Below are 19570 nucleotides of genomic sequence, written 5' to 3' on the forward strand. Positions count from 1 at the left end.
CAGTTGACTTCACTATGGCATCAAAGCAGATCCCAAAAAAAGATTGGGAGGCTGAGGAACAGCAACAAGAGGTAGGTACTTTATCATGTGGCAGTTAAACTACCTGTTGACATATAGTAGTTAGCAACTTCTGCCAGCATCTCAAAAACAGGCTGGGGGTAGCAGAAAGAATGACTAAATGAAGCTGTGCCTAAGTCCAAACTCATACAGAAGCCAGCTTGCCCCAGGAAATATTCCATGGCTGGCTCAGGTAATGCAAATAATTCTGAAACATTAGCTGTTATAGTTCCTACTTCTACATTTGAACTTGATGGTGCTGAAACAAAGTTTGAGTTAGTCATGACAAGCCTGGAGCTCCAGCTTCTATTCCTGGCTTGCTACTGACAAAGACTTGTATTTGGGCAAGTCTCTTCAACTCTGAGCCTAAAAAAAAAAAAAGATGAGATAGACTGAATTGCCTTAGAATCTTTAATAGCTTATATTCGCACACCAGGTTGAGGCTGGTTCTCTGACTTCACACATTTCTCTATGATTTTAGAGTGCTGTCAACCGGATAACCAACCTGCCTTTGCTTAATTCTGCATTCAACCTGGTCTCATCTGCCTACAGTTCTACTAAGGAAATGCATCCTTGCCTCAGTGGTGTCTGCAATGTGGCTGAGACTGTGGCTGCAGTTGCAGTAGGCAGTGTGGTTGGTGGCGCACAACCCATACTGAACCAACTGGATTCACAAAGTAAGCAAGGGGGCCCTTCCTATACAGAAGGAGTAGAGAGGGAGGGGAGTTTCATGGACTCATTCAGTGACTTTTTTTTTTTTTTTAAGAGTACATTCTAGTTAATGGTAGCACTCAGCCCCCTGCTTGTTTGTTTTCAGCAGCTCAATAATTTCATTGAATTTGCTGGACGTAATATTGTTACTAGAGTATGTGAAGTCTGGCCTCTTGACTCCCCTGTAATGTTATAATGGGGTGGAAAGTATAGCAGTAATAGCAGGGTGTTAAAGTCTTTGGCTGCAGTAAATGAGGACAAGCCCAAACACAGTAGCTGCGGACACAGAAATGAAGGAAGAAAGCTGGCTTACCTTTGGAAGGCCTTAGGTACACAGTAAATCTCCAACAAGATCCCTTTGCCTCTACTGTCAAGCCTTAAATGAGGTCTAGGCCGACGTGGATCCTGGCTCCACTCCTTCCAGTCACTTAGGGGTATTGCATGCATCTCATCCCAAAACAATATTTTTGTTTGCTTTTGTGAGCCCTCTTTGTTGGTCATTGTAGGGTCAAAACCTCTCTGAAAACTGAAGTCTAAACTGGTACTGTCTTTTTTTTTTTTTTTGTGTAGTTGCACTTGCAAATGAATATGCCTGTAAAAGACTGGATCAGCTGGAGGAGAATTTGCCTTTTCTTCAACAGCCAGCAGATAAGGTAAAAGGTTTTTCTGGGGGAGTCATGGCTTGATCTCTTGATGGAACTGTTATGGGCACAGAGGAACTTGGGGAAATAAAATTTGGCAACAGTGCTCTGTCAGGTCAGTCCCTGGTATAGGCTAAAGGACTCATAGCTAGCTGATGAAAGCTGGAGATATGCCTTCAGCATGTGGAAACAAACGTGAAACAGTGTGTTTCTCTGGTCTACTAGCAGAGTGCACACAGTTATCCACATGGAAAAGCGACTTTGGGGAGGGAAAACCCACTTCAGGAAAAAAATAATCTTTATTCCTTTCCTGTCATAGGTATTCTCAGACACCAAACAGCTGGTTTCCACCAAAGTGACATCTGCTATGGATGCTGCCTGTGAGGCAAAAGAAGCAGTGGCTGATAAAGTGACTGAAGCTATGGATCTCACTAAAAATGCTGTTGGGGATGGTGTTAAGCTGACCAGATCAATGGTCACTTACAGCGTTAACAACGCTGTGGAGGCTGCTCAAGGTGCAAAGGACCTTGTAACTAATAAAGTGACTGAAGCAGTAGGCCTCACTAAGCACATTGTGGATGACAGTATTGGGATGACCAAGTCTGCGGTTGCCAATACGATTGTCAGTGCTGTGGAGGCTGCTCAGGGTGCCAGGGAGCTTGTCACTAACAAGGTGTCTGAAGCAGTAGACCTCACTAAACACATTGTGGAGGACAGCGTGGGACTGACTAAGTCTGCGGTTACTTCCACTATTGTCAGTGCTGTGGAAGCTGCCCAGGGTACCAAAGACCTTGTGAGTAACAAGATGACAGAAGCTGTGGATCTCAGTAAGCATGTTGCGGAGGACAGCATGGAACTGACCAAGTCTGCAGTAGCAAATACTATTGTCAGTGCTGTGGAGGTTGCCCAGGGTGCCAAGAACCTTGTGGCTAACAAGGTGATAGAGGCAGTAGATCTAACAAAAGTGGCTGTTCAGGATGGTATGGAGAAGACCAAATCAGCGGTTGCTTCAACAGTCAGTACAGCTCTGGATGCTGTGTACAGCACCATAGCTACCAAAATAAATACAGCCCTTGAGCAGAGCAGAGAAGCCATCCAAGAGGGTGTGGAGATAACTAATTCGGTGGTGCTCAACAGTGCGAGCAAAGCCAAGGCAGTGGGACAAGCAGTGGCAGGTGGTGTTGAATCTGTCTTGGGTGTATCAGAAGATCTGGTGGATCATTACCTCCCCATGACTGAAGAGGAACTAGGTGAGAAAATGCTGAGCTGGCGGTTGTAAATGCAAAGCCTTTCTCACATGGCTAGGGAGCATCTGATGCTGAAAGAGTCATCTAAATAGACACGTAGCTCTGTATGTATCACCAGGATGGCTTTCTGTCAACGCTGCCTAGCTGCTTGCTGTGGGACAGACTTCAAGAATTTGCTAGCTACTCCTTGTCCTACAGCCTCAAGACAAACGTGGGTGCCTGCTTCAACCTGTCTGTCAAGCCTGTTTATCTGAAGAGAACACTCTGTTTGGGGACTAGCTCACCTTTAATACCTGAGCATCTGCAAACCTCTACTGCTTATACAGCAACTTCAGTCTTCTACTTTTCCAGTATGGGATTTTACTACTCCCTGCCATTCCTTACAGCTAGCACAGCTACACCTCTGTTCTTGTTTCCTTCAGGTCAACTTGCCACTGCTGTTGAGGGATTTGGTATGGCTTCTGTGGAGGAGCAGAAACAGCAGCAGAATTACTTTGTTCGACTGGGTTCCCTCTCTAGCAAAGTCCGTCACCGAGCCTATCAGCTCTCCCTGAACAAGTTGCAGCATGTTAAACAAAGCACTCAGAATGCACTCTCACAACTACAGCTGGCAATAAATCTGGTACAAACATGTTGGTTTTTTTTTTTTTTTTTCCTTCTGTAACCTTTCTGCTTTAGGAGTTGGTTGTAGGTGCTTTTCCATCCTGCACCTAGCTGTGTCCCTGCCTATCTGAAGTGCTGACAGAACCACTTTTGCTTAGCTGATTGTATGTACATTGAATGCAACTATGCCTCTCATTTTTCCTATCAGATTGAATCTGTGAAAAAGGAGGTTGGCCAGAAGCTTCTGGACGGGCAAGAGAAACTCCATCAGCTGTGGGTGAGCTGGTGTCTGACTCAACCCAAGGGACACCAAGTTAAAACAGCTTCCCGAATGGAGGTATATGTGGGTGTATGTAATTGGACCTCTTGTGAATGGTGTGCATCTCATCTGCTACAGCAGCTGAGCTGTATTTCTTTCCCAGCAGATGGAATCACGGACTCTAGCTATGCTGCATATCATCACTCAGCAGTTACAAGCTATTTATGAGAATCTGAAAGTCAGCATCCATGGCCTCCCCTGGAACATCCAAGAAGCTGTGCATCAGGCAACTCAAAATATCAGGAAGCTGCACACTTCTTTTGCCAGTGCTAATTCTTTTCAGGATCTCTCCAGCACAACTCTGACCAAGAGCCGGAACTGTGTGGCTGAAGCCCAAAGGTCTCTCGATGTCCTGTTTGAGTATGTAACCCAGAACACCCCTCTAAACTGGCTTGTGGGTCCCTTCAAGGCAACAGCTGAAGTGTCACGGGATAGCGGAAAGGGGAAAAAAGGTAAAAGTAATATAAAATCACTTGCTGTAGAAAAGGCTGCTTCATCAAAGGTGACTAAGAGGCCTGAAGAACCAAAAGGAGCAACAACAAATCTGGGGGAAGCATGTGGAATGCTAGAGAAGCTAGAAGGGAAGGTAGATGCAGAAGAGGTGTTGGCTGCAGAGGAGATAATAACTAATGCGCTGAAGGAAGATCCCTGAGAAGCTCAATTCATCTGGCTAAGGCCCGTAAGAATGTTCCTTAGTCTTTTAATCATGTACCCAAAGTCAGTCATGCTGCTGCTCTCACTGTCCCAGAATGAGCTTACAGTAAGATGTAGTTTGCAAGAAGGCTTGATGACCAAGATGGGGTGATTTCAGATCTTGATGTATTTTTTCTTCAAGCATGTTAATCCAAAAAAGGAAGGTAGAGGGTCTGTACTTTTTAATTAAGTCAGCACAGCTGACTGGTGGTTCTTGCTGAGACAAGCTGTGGATGAGAAGTCTTGAGTTATTTTTAATGTTGAATTATGTTAATAACTTCATCCAAGCTGCAGAGATCTTAAGGATTATTCACTTGACCTTTGATCGTGTTTTCCTCCTGGAGTTTTAAAACTGTGTTACAGACACTGCTTCCTTTCTGACTTCAGCTGGGGGCGAGAGGCTGTTTCTCAGAAGTAACTTCTTTTTATCAGCCAAAAACTTGCTCTTTTGTAGAGGGATTTTCTTGTAAGCATGTCAATCTGCAGTGGGACTGTCTTTCCTGACTGTAAAAAGAACTTCAGTGATTATCTGTGTGTGCTTAAATTAATTCTACAAGTGAAATATTTTGTGGCTGTAAACAAAACAGGGAGGTAGGTACTGTTCACTTCTACAAAGCAGTGTTTGCTTGGGAACTGTTCCTAGTGTCACTTATTTTGTATTGGTATGGCACCACTGCTAGGGTTGGAGTAATGGTAAAGACTTGAAAATAAAACTTTTCCTTTACCTAGAGCAGGTTGGAAGCTTGTGTTAGACAAATCACTTGCATAATAAATGCGTTCAGTGGAAGAGCTGCACCAGGAGCAACCCTCTCCCAGTGTTCCAGCCCCACTCTGCACACACGTCACTCTCCCATCGTACCTCTGGCCCCTGACTCTCGGAGGAGCGATGCCGAAAGCCTCTCGCTGTAAGAAAATGTAATTCTTATAGCGCATGTGCTCTTGGCAGCTTGCATTAAATACCTCCAGGAGCTATAACAGAGGGTGACAGCACAAGGCGTTACGGCTCATCCTCTGCCGGGGCGAGTGCAGCGGGAAGGGAGGCGGGGGGGGTGGGACGGAGGCGCTGCTTCGGGCTGGGCTTCCTGCCCCGGCTCCGCAAGCGCCGCTCCCGTCCTGCCTCCACGGGGCCGCTCCGCCCCAGCCCTGCGGCCGAGCTCTGCTCCGCCCCGGTGTTCCGAGTTTCTCCGCTTCCTCGTGTGCCAGGAGGCCCCGCCCGGGCAGCAGCGACGCCGGGCCCGGGGCAGCGCGGAGCGTCTCACTTCAGGCCTCATCCGCGACCCCAGGCCTGGCCCTGGAGGGTGCTGCTTGTGCGGGAAGGGGGTGCGTGGCGGTCTAGCGGCAGAGCCGAGGGCTCCGGGGCGGCGGGAGCAGCGCAGGTAGGACCGTACAGCCGGGGGGTGTGACGGGGAAGCGGTGCTTGTGGTGCGGCTCCGCGGAAGCGCTGCGCGTCGGGGCGGAGAGCGGCGGCCGAAGAGGCACGGTGAGAACCACGAGAGGTTTGGGGGCGTTTGGGGCATTTCGCTGAGTCACAAGGCGGAAGGGTATCAACGAGTTACAAAGGTCCCGCTCTGCTCTTTCGATGCCCGGCCTTTCATTCCTTCCTTCCCCCCATCGACTGTTTCACTGAAACGGTTTTCGTTTAAAGTGCCACCAACTTCCTCAGGTTCAGCTTGAACTCATTCATTAGGCAATTAGAGAATTTTTCTGAATGAGAAAAACAAATTTAAATTTTAGACTTTCCCCAGTTGAGAGCTATTTGTAAACACCCCAGTTTCCTTTACATGCAGAAAGCTGTTCACCAGGCTCTTTGTGGAGCTGCAGGTCTGCTATTCAATCTAACCCCGCTCAGTCAGCATCGGTGAGTGCTGCGGTTTAGAAGAGACCAGGGATTAGATACAGAAGGAGATCGCACCAATGTCCACAGTGACATGAGGCAGCCCAAGAGCAGATGTGTGGGTATTCTTGGCCTTCCTGGGACTTGAAAGGGCTTTATTTCCTAGTTTGCCACTGCAAAGAGTGGCCCTGGAGGAGATGAGTGCGTGGCTTTACCCAAATACATGATTAATTTAGCAGTGACTTTAAAACTGTTGTCTGTAATGTGAAAAGAATGTGAAGAACTTACTCTTTGCTTAATAACAGAGTTGGAATTATGTGTGTAGCATGTCACATGTGCTGGCATATTTGTAAGCAGTAAATGTGGGGGGAAAAAAAACAGAGCTCTGAGAGCCTGGGAGCTTTCTGCCCCATCGTTTCTAAGTACGTTCTCCCATGTTCTTCTCATAGGTTCATTTGCTCTGCTCTTCAGGACAGAGATAGCTCACTTCTGAGTCGAATCACTGAGCTGCAAAAAGGCATTGCTTGCATGGTACAGGAAGTACAACCAGGGCAATGCAGAGCACTGCGGGGAAATAAACCCTGAATCCAAATGCTGTAATATGCTTTTTCCATCCACGCTGCTACAGTCCATCATCTTGGCCACCAGCTGATGAGATGGCACAGGGTGCTGACGTCGAGCCAAGCTTTGAGGACATTTTTAATATCAACAGGGATGCTCAGAGGGACGCACTCAATAGCATCCCGGTTGTAGATCAGGAAAGATGTGGCTCAGCTGTCAGCACTGTGGATTCAGATAGTGAGTTTCGGACACTGAGATCTGATGTGAGCACAGGATTTGTCCGTATGACCAGCCCAAACAGCATGGCAAAAAGCTCCCCAATGAAGATTAGAAACACTTCAGACTTTTCAGGCCCACAGACCTTGCAATCCTCAGGGATCTCCAATTCCTTCACCAATCTCCTGATCAGTCAATCGCCAACAGCTATTTTTCGCACGCCAACTCTTTCCTGTGAGTCCAGTCGGGTGTGTGAAGAGATCACCAGTGATACTGGACAGCCTGATGGAGAGAGACAGAGCCACAGCCTGCAGGAAACAGGCAGCCCCAGCAGTCATTCCACTCAGGACACAAATCCCCAAGTCCCCCATCTGGGGAAGACACTGCAGGTCAGTTCCTGTCATCCATCTCTCCCTATTGTTGAAACACAGCTGCCCACACTTGGTGCTGTGGGCCAACCTGTTGAGAGTGATGATATTTCCAGCACAGTGATAGCAGAACCTCAGGTACCAAAAAAAAACAGAGACCAAAAGCAAAAATTATCTACAAGTCTTCCCTATTCAAGAACGACAATAAATACTGGTCCTGCTTGCATACCCATAGAAGACTCTTACATTCCAGCAGGCACTTCCAACTCCGCAGCTGCTTCCACTTCAGTTTGTTCCTTTCCTCCTCAAACCAATTCCTCTACAACCATTCCCCCTCCTCTTCAGAGTGTTCCTTACAACGTACCATTTCCCACTCCCCTCCACACATCCGCCTCTCCAACTTGCCCTCCTCCTTTAAAAACTGTGAAAGCAGCATTAGCACCAGAGCCCAGTGGTGAAAAGAAAAAGTTCTTCACTTTTGTTGTTCTACACGCTTGGGAAGATGAGCATATTGCATGTCGCATCAAGGACCTGTTGGAGAACATGGGGGTGCCCAATGGTGCCACATTCTGTGAGGACTTCCTCATTGCAGGACACAACCACCTGACTTGCTTTCAGGATGCTATGGAAAACTCTGCTTTCCTCATCCTTCTGCTGACCAAGAACTTTCTGTGCCACCAGTGTATGTTTCAAACAAACTCAGCTCTAATGGAGTCCATCCAGCGACCTTCCAAGCACAACTCTGTCATTCCTTTTGTACCTAAGGAGAATCCATTGGAGCGGAGTCAGATTCCCAGCATGCTCAGTGTGCTGGTGGCCTTGGATGAGAACTCTCCTGTGTTTGCCAGGACAGTGCAGAACACCTTTACCCCCGAGAAAATCAATGAAAGGAAGGCAATGTGGTGCCAGATACAGCAAGTCCAAGAGCAGAAAAGGAAACAAGAGCTTTATCAGGATCACTGCCAAACACTGCAGAACTTAGGTGCTCTGACCCTTGGTTCCCTTCCCCAGATGTCTCCATCAGTAGTGCAGCTGAATCAGTCAAGCCTAGAGCAGCTGCTAGAACAGCTCCTGCCTCTCCAGTTATCCCAACAGTGCCATCCTCCAACGTCTGTCTCTGCTGCCACACACCCACTTCTCCAGGCTGGTCATCCCACATCTGCTCAGCTGGGTCCCTCTCCTTCCCAACCACTTAATCTCCCATCAGGCCAGCACTACAGGACTGCAGATCCAGGAGGTGCCCATCCCATCATCATTCAACATGCTCGAATGGTTCAGATTGGGAACCACAACACAATGCATGTGGAAACTGCTGCACCAGGTCCACAGGACAGTGGGGAAGAATCCAGGGAGAATGCTTAATTGGAGATGCAAAAAGTCAGCTAGAGTCACCCACTCTTCATTTCAAACTCTAGACTAGAGAGATTCTGCTGGAAAAGGGACTATTCTGATTTCAGTGGGGCCTAATAGCCTCTATTTCTTGGAGCACAGAAGAAAAGTGCCTTCTTTTACAAAGAGGTTGTCATTTCCTCAGATTACTATCCATTTGCTTATTTTCCTTTAACCGAGAAAACAATTTTCTTGATTTTCTGAGGATTAACTGAAAGGTTTGATAAATAAATTTTAATTAATTTATGTTTGCATTTCTCCAGTTGTTTCCTGTAAAATCAGAAAAGGGACAGCTGAGGATATCTCTGTACGTCTAGCTCTTAAGTGGAGGGGGCTGGGAGATAGCACATCTGGATTATGTTTCATAATCTGCTGCTGACCCTCAGTAATCTGAGGGAAAATCTTCTGAGAATTCTTTGGGGAGTCACTGTGGCCTCCTGTGAAGGTGCTCTGCACTGCAAGGTCACACTATTTTCTTCTGGCTGCCCTCTTTGCTTGTGGTTGCAGTGTGGCCTGTTCATATCGGTGCCTACTTTGTGCACATGGCACGCTCCCCTTGCTGCTGCTGTGCAGCACCATTTCCCCCAGCCTCACATCAGAGCTGGGAAAATTCATGAAACTTGCTTCAAAAAATTCTGAGAGGCTGTGGGCCTCTAGGCTGAGGCATCAGGAGATGACTATTCTCAGTTCTCCCCTGAAACTGCAAAGAGACAAGCTTTGTGTTTGTGAGATAGAATTCCCACATGCCCCTAGAGGCATGGTTTAAGAAAAATATTTTTAAGAAAACTCTGTTAAACTCAAAGGACCAAGATTATACACCAGGTATGAGCCTAAATAAGAACTTTACAGTAAAGCTGTACTTTGGGAAAAAAAAAACCAAAAAAACCCCAAAAACCAAAAAACCAAAGGTAGAATGCAAAGGGGGAAAATTTGGAGAAAGTCTGAGAAAGCAGAAGCTGTAGGTTCTCCTTTATCTGTTTTGAAAAGTTCACAGATGGGATTAGGCCCTGCTAGACTGGCTGTTATACACAGAAATATGCTCTACTGAGATTATTCCTTCCATTTATTTTACCACCTTTGAGGGAAAAGTTTGACTCAAAACCAGAAGTGTTGAGCAGAGCATTACAAGAGTGAAGAAAGGCCAGTGACAGGGAGATACTCTGCAGGATCTGGGCAATGGCTCTATGAGGCAGACCTCTACTAGGCTTTTAGCCCAAGGATGGCATCTGAAGCACAATGCCAACCTGCTTGCTCAGCCTGATGGGTGTTGCCATGGCCATTTGCCTGTTCTGTCAGCAGAGGTCAGACCAAAGCCACCAGGTGTCTAGAAACTGTTTCCTCTGCCAAGCAGACTCAAAGTGACAGCAGCAAACTCCAGAGCCTACTGGCACTGCTCCAGGGTCCGTGCAAGCTGTAGGGCAGCTCACCCTACCTACTCCTCACCCTTGGAAGAGCCAGAGAGCTACCAAGTGCTCATTAAAGACAGCCTTCAGGGCCAGTGCAACTGATACACAGCAGGTGACTCCCATTCCTGATATTACTGCTGATATTTGTGTGCTCATGTCACTCTGAATACTTGCCCTGATATGTTTCAAATCAAGAGAAGCCAGCCTTGTCTGGAAGCCAACAAGCAGGACTACTACAGGCCATCCTGGTCACGTACTATCCAAGCAGAGTGCCCAAAGGGTGATAGAAGAACTCATGAGTCTGTTCACAGAATGTCTCTCTATCTCCCTTCCTTGACCTCAAGGAAGGCTTAGCTCCTCCTGGGCCTCCTTGGCTAAGACTAGTGCAAGATAAAGGGACTTGGACAAACCAAAGCCCCCTCTGTCCTGCTTAAGAGCTGCCATCAGTTGCTGGCTTCCAGCTTTGAAACAGTTTGGCTTCTGTTTCTCACACTGACATAATAATAAAGGATTAACTCATTTATGCTTTACAGAGCCTGCTGAAATTCTTGTGGTGGTTGCATTCTTTCTAAAGATGATCCTATTTTCTCTACATCACCTTTGTTAGAATAGGCATTGTATTACTGCAACATTGTCACACTGCAGTTGTGCAGCATCCAAATCCTCTGAAGAAAGCATAGACATCAATTTTGCTCCATTTATTATGCTTTCTATAAATTTTATAAACCTTGCAAAGCTGGTCAGCTGGAAACTGCTCCAGTTTGTAAGCAGTCACAACAAGTTTGCTTGGAGTGGAGAAACAGAGAAAGACACGGCAGCAGGCAGTAAAATACTCTGCAGGGTGCTTTTTTTTAAGCTTATTGTACACTGATTTCCAAGTGACTCAAAAGGTGTGACTGCCACATAACAGGCAAAGCCCTATTTCAACTGCAGCAACAAGTTCACTCACTTCACATTTTCAGGGCTGTCTTTGTTCTTCCTCATCATGAAAAGGAAGCTTGTCACTCTTTGTTTTCACAAGAGAACACACACGTGTTTGTGTTTCTGATTTTTCTCCTGTGTTTCTCTGTGAAGCTGAGAAATGCTCAACAATGACCAAGCTATTGCAAATTATTTTTGAGGAATGATCAGTGAAGAGAAAAACTTTCAAATATTTTATACATCTTTTCCTTTCCTGCCCAGGGAAGGCTATTTTTGAAATCCAAATCATTGTTTTGAAACTAGCTCCAGAAACTTTAATTATTTTGTTTTGCTTTTCATCTGCCACTGATAGCTCTGGAGCTTAAAAACAAATTGATGACAGCCACATTGCATCCCTCTTCCTGCCTGTCCTGACTGTGTATAAGGCTGGTAATATCTGAGTCAAAAGATTATAATCCCTTCATACTTCATTTACATAAGACAAAGCAAAGTATATAAAGATATGTCATTCAAGTATCAGTGTTATCCCTTTTCAGGGGAAATGTTTGCATCTGCAGTGTAGATTAACTCTTCCCATGAGTAAATTCAGATGAAATGAAACAGAATTACCATATCCACAAACATACCATTGCTACGAAACAAGGAGTTGAAAATAGAGGCTTACCAGCAAGAAGTCCAAGGCACTTACATCCTAGCAGCCATTTTTTTTGTTTTATTATTTAAAGTTAAGAGCACTCATCAGCTCACAAATTAACAAATTCCATTCCTGCATTTTAGATAAAGTTTCAGCCAAAATGAGGGGGGGAAAAATGCAGCAAAACTACATATGAACTTTACATCTCAGTAAAAGTTAGAACTCCTTACTTTATAAATAGATCTTATAGTTAACACTGCAAAAATGTAATGGCAGATCTCTAGTATCTTTAAGGAGCAGAGAGTATTGGATTATTGAGGTTTATGAGTATGCTGGCTTATACATACACATAGAGAAGCTTCAGAAGCATATAGCACATGGCTGTTTACCAGGGTTCTGTACTCCCAATCTTGACATTTCTCAAAAGCTGGGGCAGCTGCTTCACCCTCAACTGTGCTTTCCATTCTGCCCAGACCAAAAAAGGAGCCAGAGGGCGCCAAAGTCCCTCCTCCTGCAAGAAGATAAACTGCTTGAACAGCATCGTGTTTACACCAAGAAGGGTTCTGCTAATGTAGGCAAATACCTACCCCAAGACTACAAATTTAAAGAGGAAAAAAAAGTTGCATGCAGATTCTAATTAGAGAAATGAGCTTGCCTAACAGTAGCCAGATGAGATTTCAAATTCTATTCCTGATGCAGCACCGCCACCCTCAGTAAATATACAGAAAGAATCAGAAGCCAAAAACAGATATTAACAATCTACTTCATGCGGGTCTTCAAAATGGGATACTAACAGAGCCTCCTGGGTTGATATCAATAAGCCCAGAAGGTGCCCTTAACTTACATTTCTTTCTTCTTTCATACGGACAATGCTACACTCACTGGCTCAATTAAAAAATCCTAAGCACTACCCACACTCACACTGTAAGTACTTCCCATCCTAAAGGGGTTTACCAGAATACATCCTCAGAGATGGTTAAAAGTGCATAGGCTGGGCTCTGAAACTTGGCTATATTCATTCTGTACAGCTCAGTGTGATCACCTGCTGAGCTCTGGAGCTGAAGGACCCCGTTTGGGAAAGGGAGTTAATGTGTGCAGAATGGGCAAGGCAAAATCTTGAATTCCAATTAGCATTTTGTTTCTGAGGTCACAGGTTTTCTTCCCCATTCATATCAATATCTTCTGATGAAACTGTAACCAGAACTGACCTTACTATATCTTACTTGGATTGAAGTAGTCTTGCAGCATAGATAGGGCCTGGCTCTAAAAGAGAAAAAATAACCCATATTTATGCACAATCATCGAAATCTTCAACATCACTTCCTACATGGCCAACCAAGGAAAAAAGAAAACAAACAAAAAAATAATCAGCATACCCAGCCCTACTGTCATGCAAAGCAACTACCTCAGCAGAGAATAAGCCACTTTGCGATCAGACCAGTACTGTATCAAGTCTGAGGAGGGGGCAGGGAAAGAACTAGATGGAAAATACTTTATTCCCCTCTTGCATTCCTAACTGTTCAATTTTTGGGATGGAAAGGGATAGAGTGCATATGTGACATGTAGCTGTTCCAAAGCTTAATGCTGTGTTAATTCTGCACTAATGGGAAAGGCAGCAGGTCCCAGGGATCTTCGTTTTCCTTCCTCCTCAGGATAAGATGGTTCGTATGGAAAAACGCAGGGGCTGCAGCCTTCTCTGGATACAGTGCTCTATGGAGATAACTAGTACCTGAAGGTGGCAATGAAGGATAGCCATGAGCTCTTGATCCTTCTCCTCCCCTACCCCCGCACTCGCCAGCTTGCCAGTGACAGGTAAGGACAAAGCTTGCAGCCCATCAACACAAAACGGCCTTTGACACCCAGACAAAGATAGCCTTAAGTTTCAGGCTGTGCTACTTCCGGGGGGCGAAGTTAGTGCCAAGAAAGGCTTGGGAGTTCAGCTCTCCCACTCTAGTGTAGTTCAATGAAGGCTTCCAGCTCCTCAGGGATGAAGCCCTTGTAGGGAATCTTGTGCTTGTCCAGGACACGAGCAGCAAGGCACTGGAGGGTGATGTAATTGAAGGGCTGCATCATGCTCTTGGAGAGCAGCTTCTCATCCAGCAGCTCGTAAGCAGTCTGCTTGAAGGCATTGGTGGCATCCATATGGGCTCCAGCCTCCATCAGTGCACTCATGATCAGTGGGCAGTTATTGCGAGCAGCAACATGCAGCGGGGTGTTGTTGTCATAGTCACGGCTGTCTGGGTCAGCCCCACACTCCAGAAGCAAGTTAACAACATGAAGTGATGGGAACTTGCCCACTGGGTAGCGTCCCACTGTCGTGGTATCTTTGTCCACAGCCATATGCAAAGGGGTGAAGCCATTCTTGGCTCGAGGGCTACACTTCAGCAGGCGGTAGATAGTTTGGCGCTTCTGGTGCTCCTGCTCTGGGGTGCATTCCACCTTCTCCAGCAGGAAAACCAGGTGGAGAATAATGGCCAGTGTCTTGGTGAACTGTGCCGAGTCAACTACAGGATCCTTGCCATGCATAAGTGCTCTCTCTACCTCCCGGACACCTTTGCTCAGTACTCCCATGAGATCAGAGAAGCCCAGCTGGGTAGCTAAAGTGCCTTTGGAGCGGTCCTGAAGCACATAAGAGAAAAGCTCAGCAAAGGAAAGGAAACTACTGGCTGTCATAGGGCTGAGAGGCTCCAGATTGCCTTGCTGCATGTCAAGAGCATACTTCCACAAGTTAATACAGCGCTCAAAATTGCCTGAGTCAGCATAGACAGCCCCTCGATAGCGGATATAATAGGAAGTGTCTGGGTGCGAAGGACCCAAGATGCGCTCTCTAATGAGCAGTGCCTGCATGCGCATCTCATCTGGATCAGTAATCAAGGCTTCTAGCTCCTCCAACGAACTTACTTCTCGTGAGTAATCGTATGCCAGCACAAGCTGCCTTGGTTCAGGTTTAGGCAGGTACTGCCCACCCTCGTATCGAAGCTCCATTGCCCTTCGCCAATACTTGTGGGCTCCCAGAAGGTCACGTTTCTTATCCACAAATGTGGCACCTAGCAACTCCAGTGCTTCCACAGCAGCCTCTCGAGTGCAGAACACGTTAGGAACCTGCTGGTCATCCTGACTGGAAGCTGATGCACAACATCTCTCATGCTGCTCTTTGTCGCAGCCCTCAGGAGTTTTCCGACCAGCGCTGCAGCACCTCTGATGGCTCCCACCCAAAGCACAGGTCTCGTTTTGGTTCCCTGCAACATCCTCTTCCTCCTGCTGCAGCCCTCCCTGGATGAGATATTCTACAATATTGGTATGCCCAGTAACACTGGCAGCCAGCAGAGGAGTCATGCCATAGCCATCTTTCTCCATGCGGGCTTTGGAGCGGAGCAGTAGCTGCAGGATCTCCAGGCTGCCTGACTCTGCACAGTCATGCAGGGCCGTGTTCCCCTTCACGCTCCTGCGGTTGACATCAGCCCCTTTCTCCAGCAAGTAACGTGCAATCTCCCGGTGCCCTTTGTAGCAAGAAATCATCAAACAAGTGTGTCCATGCCGGTTCGCTACCTCCAGGTCAGCCCCGCGCTCTCCAACCAAGTAGCGCACAATCTCCAGGTGCCCGTCGAAGCAGGCAGCCCTCAGTGGCGTGGAGTTGGTTAGCGTGGTCTGGTTCACTGAGGCACCATGATCCAAGAGACTGCGCACCACCCCCAGGTGCCCGGCAGCAGATGCGGCCCACAGCGGCGGGGCCCCCTCGATGGTTTCACCATCGAAGTTGACAGATCCACCCTCTTCCACGCGGGCCCCACAGTGATCCAGGAGGTACTCCACCACCTCTAGGTGTCCGTGGCGGGCAGCGATCAGCAGCGGAGTGCTCCCACCCCCGGAGCCATCACCTCCACCAGGCCCTGCTGTCAGCGCTTCCAGTTCCTCCCGGCTGCGGCTGCCCAGCAGCTTCTGTAGCAGCTTTAGCTTCCCATCGCGGGCCGCGTTGTACACGGCCGTGCGCAGGTCCATGGCGACGGGGGCCGCGATGAACGCGTCGGCAGCCTCCTGGCCATGGACCGGTTCCGCCTCTGCGGACCCAAATCGGCCCCGGGACGGGGAACAGGCGAGGGCGGCCCCCGGCGAGGAGGAGCCCTACGGGAGCGGAGACATTCGGCGAGACGGCCCTTACCCGACGGCGACAACCTTCACTCTCTTCGCCCAGCCGCCATCTTAGGTTGGAACGCGAAACAAAATGGCGCCCGGACGGCTCGGGGGACGGAGATGGAGGGAGATGATGGGAAATGTAGTCTCGCGCCCGGCAGGCAACGCGAGGGCTGCCCCGTAGGGACTCCGTCTCCCTGCACGCAAGGGGGAAGGGGCCACCACAGCCTGCGCCGAGACTCCGTGCAGGGTGCTGTGTGAAATGCAGTCCGAGCAAGGTACAGAACGCAGCCCTTCCCCGCGGATTCCAGGAGCGCCGAGGCCGCGTTACCCGGCGCACCCCGCGCCCGTCAGCGCAGGGGTTTCTGGGGGAGGAGGAGGGTGGGAAGTGGTGGTGATGGGGGTGGATGGTTGCGGGGCGGCTGCAGTGAGCGCCGCGGTTTCCCTTCCACAGTGTGGATTAGACGGGGTCTGGCGGTGAGGGCCGCAGCTCTCACAGGGAAAGCAGAGCGGCTGGGGAGAGGTGGGCCTGGCTCTGAGTTGGTCAAAAGGCGGGAAAAGAAAAAGAGTCGCTCTGTGCCGGAATACCCTGAGAGCCCCAGCGCGGCCTGAAGCCTCAGTTTCTGTGTAGAGCCGATAGGCTTTTGGCATCCAAAACCCTTCCGTAACCTTACGTGTACAAATTTCATTGGGGGTTTAATTTCTGTTTCGTTCCTTGAAGTGATTGAAAGGCTAGAGCTGCACGTCGTCAGGCTGTGCGTTATGAACTGCTTGGGGTTGGCAGTGCTGTGGACGGGCAAGGTCTGCCCGCGGCACGGCGCTGTCAGACCAGCGCTCTCAGAGCGCAGGACACAACGTGCAGCTTTATCTGTGCCCAAATGCTGATGCGGAGTGAAGCACAAATATTTAAGGCCATAAACACCCTGGTTGAGGTTAGTAAAGCTTGGGTTACTAGAGCCTATTTTTAGGGTGCAAGCCAAATTTAAGTTGCTCAAATCTTTATATGGGGAATTGGTACCAGGTTTCTCCTGTTGTGTTTTATTTATAGCGTTCCTCTCCTTTCCCAGTAAATAAGATTAGCTTCATTATTTCTATTACCATTACTTAGTCTATCATTGTTATTGTTCAGTCCATCCATTCTTCCACCCGTTTAGGTCTTGTCTGGAATTACCTAGGATTATGCTGCTAATGCATGTTGCCTTCACACAGAATATAATTTTTGTTGCTTAGAAACTGCTTTTGCATAACAGACAGCGTGGGCCTAATTTTCACTTCAGCAGCTGTTAAAGTCACTGGGAGCAGCAGGTGCTCAGTGCTCCTGACAGCCAAAGCCAGTGTCTGTGACAGAATTCCCACACAAAGTTGGGCTGCATGCGTGTGTCCTCTGCATGAGCAGTGTGCTTGGGGACAGAGCAGCTTCACACTGAAAAGAAAACAAGCCAAGTTTTCCAAGCACCTTGGATGTGCATGCTGTGCAAGTGCTGTGTGAGGACAGGAGAAGTGGCTATGTGCACTGGAATATTTGCTGTGTGACTATCCTAATGTTCCCTCTGCAAATCCACACTTGTGTTCACAAGCTAAAAATTGTGTTCGCCTATGTAAATAGTTGTCAGCAATGAGTTTGGACACAGGTGGTCCATTTTAATGGGGTTTCGTGTGTGTGTGCATGCACTAGCTGACTGTAGAATCATAGAACCATAGAATTGCTCAGGTTGGAAAAGACCTTAAAGATCAGCAAGTCCAACTGCAACCTAACCATACTACCCTAACTCTAACAACCCTCTGCCAAATCATGTCCTTGAGCATCACATCCAAATGGTTTTTAAACGCATTCAGGGATGGTGACTCAATCACCTCCCTGGACAGCCTATTCCAGTGCTTAACAACCCTTTCTGTAAAGAAGTTTTTCCTGGTATCCAACCTAAACCTCCCCTGGTGCAGCTTGAGGCCATTTCCCCTCATCTTGTCACCTGTCACCAGTTAGAAGAAACCAGCCTTGCTCTTGCTGTAATTACCTTTCAGGTAATGGAAGAGAGCAATAAGATCTCCTCTCAGCCTCTTCTTCCCCAGACTAAATAGCCCCAGGGCATATTCTCCAAGCCCTTCACAAGCTTTGTACCCTTCTTTGGACCTGCTCCAGCACCTCAATGTCATTTCTGGATTGATGTGCCCGAAACTGAACACTGTACTCACAGTGAGGCCTCACCAGTTCCGAGTACAGGGGCAGGATGACTTCCCTGGTCCTGCTCACCACACTATTCCTGATACAAGCTAGGATGCCATTGGCCTTATTGGCCACATGAGCACACTGCTGGCTCGTATTCAGCTGTCTGTCCATCAGTACACAAAGGTCCCTTTCCACCAGGCAGCTTTCAGTCACTCCTTCCCAAGCCTGTCGGGTTGCCTGGGGTTGTGGCCAAACTGCAGAACCCGACAGTTGGCCCTATTGAAACTCATACAATTTACCTTGGCCGTTGATCCAATCTATCCATGTCCCTCTGTAGATCCTTTCTCCACTCCAGCAGATCAACACTCCCTCCCCTTCAATTGCACTACGTGCAACTGAACAGCTGAAAATGTGAACAGAACATGTATGTGCTTGGCTGTGACGTATACACAGGTCTGTATCCCTCCCTGCTGGCGAGCATCTGTGTGTGAAAGCTGCTGTTTTTGTGGCAGGTCAAGGCACAGACACAGGCGGTGTGACACTTTCTCTCCCTGCAATCTCTTTGTGTTGCTATGGTGATCAGATGCACTCACACTTTTATCTGAGGTATCTATTAGCTGAAGCTCCCTATTCATTTCCCCTCCTCACAATGCATATGAAATTCACTGTAACAATAAGTAAGCTTGTTAGCTCCCAAATGTATATCAGAGCCTTCCTCCAGTTCCTGGGTGAGCTGTTAGAAACATCACAACACAGAACTACAGCTGATTAAAACGTGCTGTGGTTTTTGTTTTTGTTTTTTTGTTTGGTTTGGTTTGTTTTTTGTTTTTTGTTTGTTTGTTTGTTTGTTTCCCGTGAATAAAGAAAATGCTCAGTAAAGATCGGAAGCATAGGTATGAAATAGATGAGCCATGTACACCCTGACCCAGCTGTGAGTGGATTATCTGGTTTGAGAGGTCACAGAACATGTTGGTGACTGTGTTACATCAACTTGTCTTGCACTGATGTGCTGCACTGGGGCAGGATTGGGCTGGGAGAGAGGCAGAAACCAGAGGCATTCTGATCAATTTCCCTTGACATTGGTTCTCCTGTTTTGTTTGACTTCTTTTACAGTAGTCACCACCAAAACAATTAATCTCAAACCAGAGTCCTTCCCAGGATGCCTGGAAACATTACCCAGAGATGGATACTGTCTCCTGAATCAGACTGGCATCGTAAGTGCAGCTCCCACTGATACAACACTGAAGAATTGATCTGCATATAACGTCCCATCTAACACAGTGTGCATCTGGGTGAGCAGGATCTGGGCGAGCAGGATCTGGGTGAGCAGGTCTGTTGCATGGGCTGGTTCCTGCATCCTCATGAGTAACAGTCACTACTCCTCCTTGTCACAGAATCTGACAGGAAACCTTCACAGGCTCCTAATGCCATGTGGCTCTGAACACCTGGCATTGAAGTGAAGGACTGGAAGGTATCACATCCCTCATCTATAGAATATGTCCTCCACATGGCCCTGGAGACTCCATGATTTTGACTTTGTAGGGTAATGCAGATAAAGCCCCAGCCAGTGTTCTAAGACTACAGAGGGAACTTAAATACCAATCAGAGTAAAAGACGATAAAACATGAGACATTTTGACAAGGCTGCTAGACTGTATGGCAGGAGGGTTACT

At 47.6% G+C, this 19570-nt stretch overlaps 3 protein-coding genes across 6 annotated transcripts; 2 read left to right on the forward strand and 1 right to left on the reverse strand.

The window, feature by feature from the left end:
• LOC128088965 (perilipin-3-like) lies at positions 1-5207 on the forward strand. 3 transcript variants are annotated; one of them, XM_052699922.1, is made up of 7 exons: positions 1-71; positions 539-734; positions 1339-1421; positions 1729-2659; positions 3079-3278; positions 3468-3596; positions 3682-5207. In XM_052699922.1, the coding sequence occupies exons 1-7, from the start codon at positions 15-17 to the stop codon at positions 4228-4230; spliced, it is 2145 nt and encodes a 714-aa protein (XP_052555882.1). In that variant the 5' UTR covers positions 1-14; the 3' UTR covers positions 4231-5207. The 3 variants fall into 3 exon arrangements, with proteins under 3 accessions (XP_052555882.1, XP_052555883.1, XP_052555884.1); XM_052699923.1 differs by having other exon boundaries at positions 3685-5207; XM_052699924.1 differs by having other exon boundaries at positions 2-71; positions 610-734.
• Positions 5208-5433: 226 nt separating this feature from the next.
• On the forward strand, positions 5434-8885 carry TICAM1 (TIR domain containing adaptor molecule 1). Of its 2 annotated transcripts, none has more exons than XM_052699927.1 (2): positions 5434-5591; positions 6555-8885. In XM_052699927.1, exon 2 carries the CDS (start codon positions 6762-6764, stop codon positions 8610-8612), a length of 1851 nt encoding a protein of 616 aa, XP_052555887.1. In that variant the 5' UTR covers positions 5434-5591; positions 6555-6761; the 3' UTR covers positions 8613-8885. The 2 variants fall into 2 exon arrangements, with proteins under 2 accessions (XP_052555887.1, XP_052555886.1); XM_052699926.1 differs by lacking the exon at positions 5434-5591 and adding an exon at positions 5633-5751.
• Positions 8886-11640: 2755 nt separating this feature from the next.
• Positions 11641-16050, reverse strand: FEM1A (fem-1 homolog A). The gene has a single exon (XM_052699925.1). The coding sequence runs from the start codon at positions 15597-15599 to the stop codon at positions 13551-13553; it is 2049 nt and encodes a 682-aa protein (XP_052555885.1). The 5' UTR covers positions 15600-16050; the 3' UTR covers positions 11641-13550.
• Positions 16051-19570: the final 3520 nt, after the last annotated feature.

The sequence above is a fragment of the Tympanuchus pallidicinctus genome, unplaced genomic scaffold (genome assembly GCF_026119805.1).
Source record: "Tympanuchus pallidicinctus isolate F22 unplaced genomic scaffold, pur_lepc_1.0 scaffold38, whole genome shotgun sequence".
Classification (NCBI taxonomy): Eukaryota; Metazoa; Chordata; class Aves; order Galliformes; family Phasianidae; genus Tympanuchus; species Tympanuchus pallidicinctus.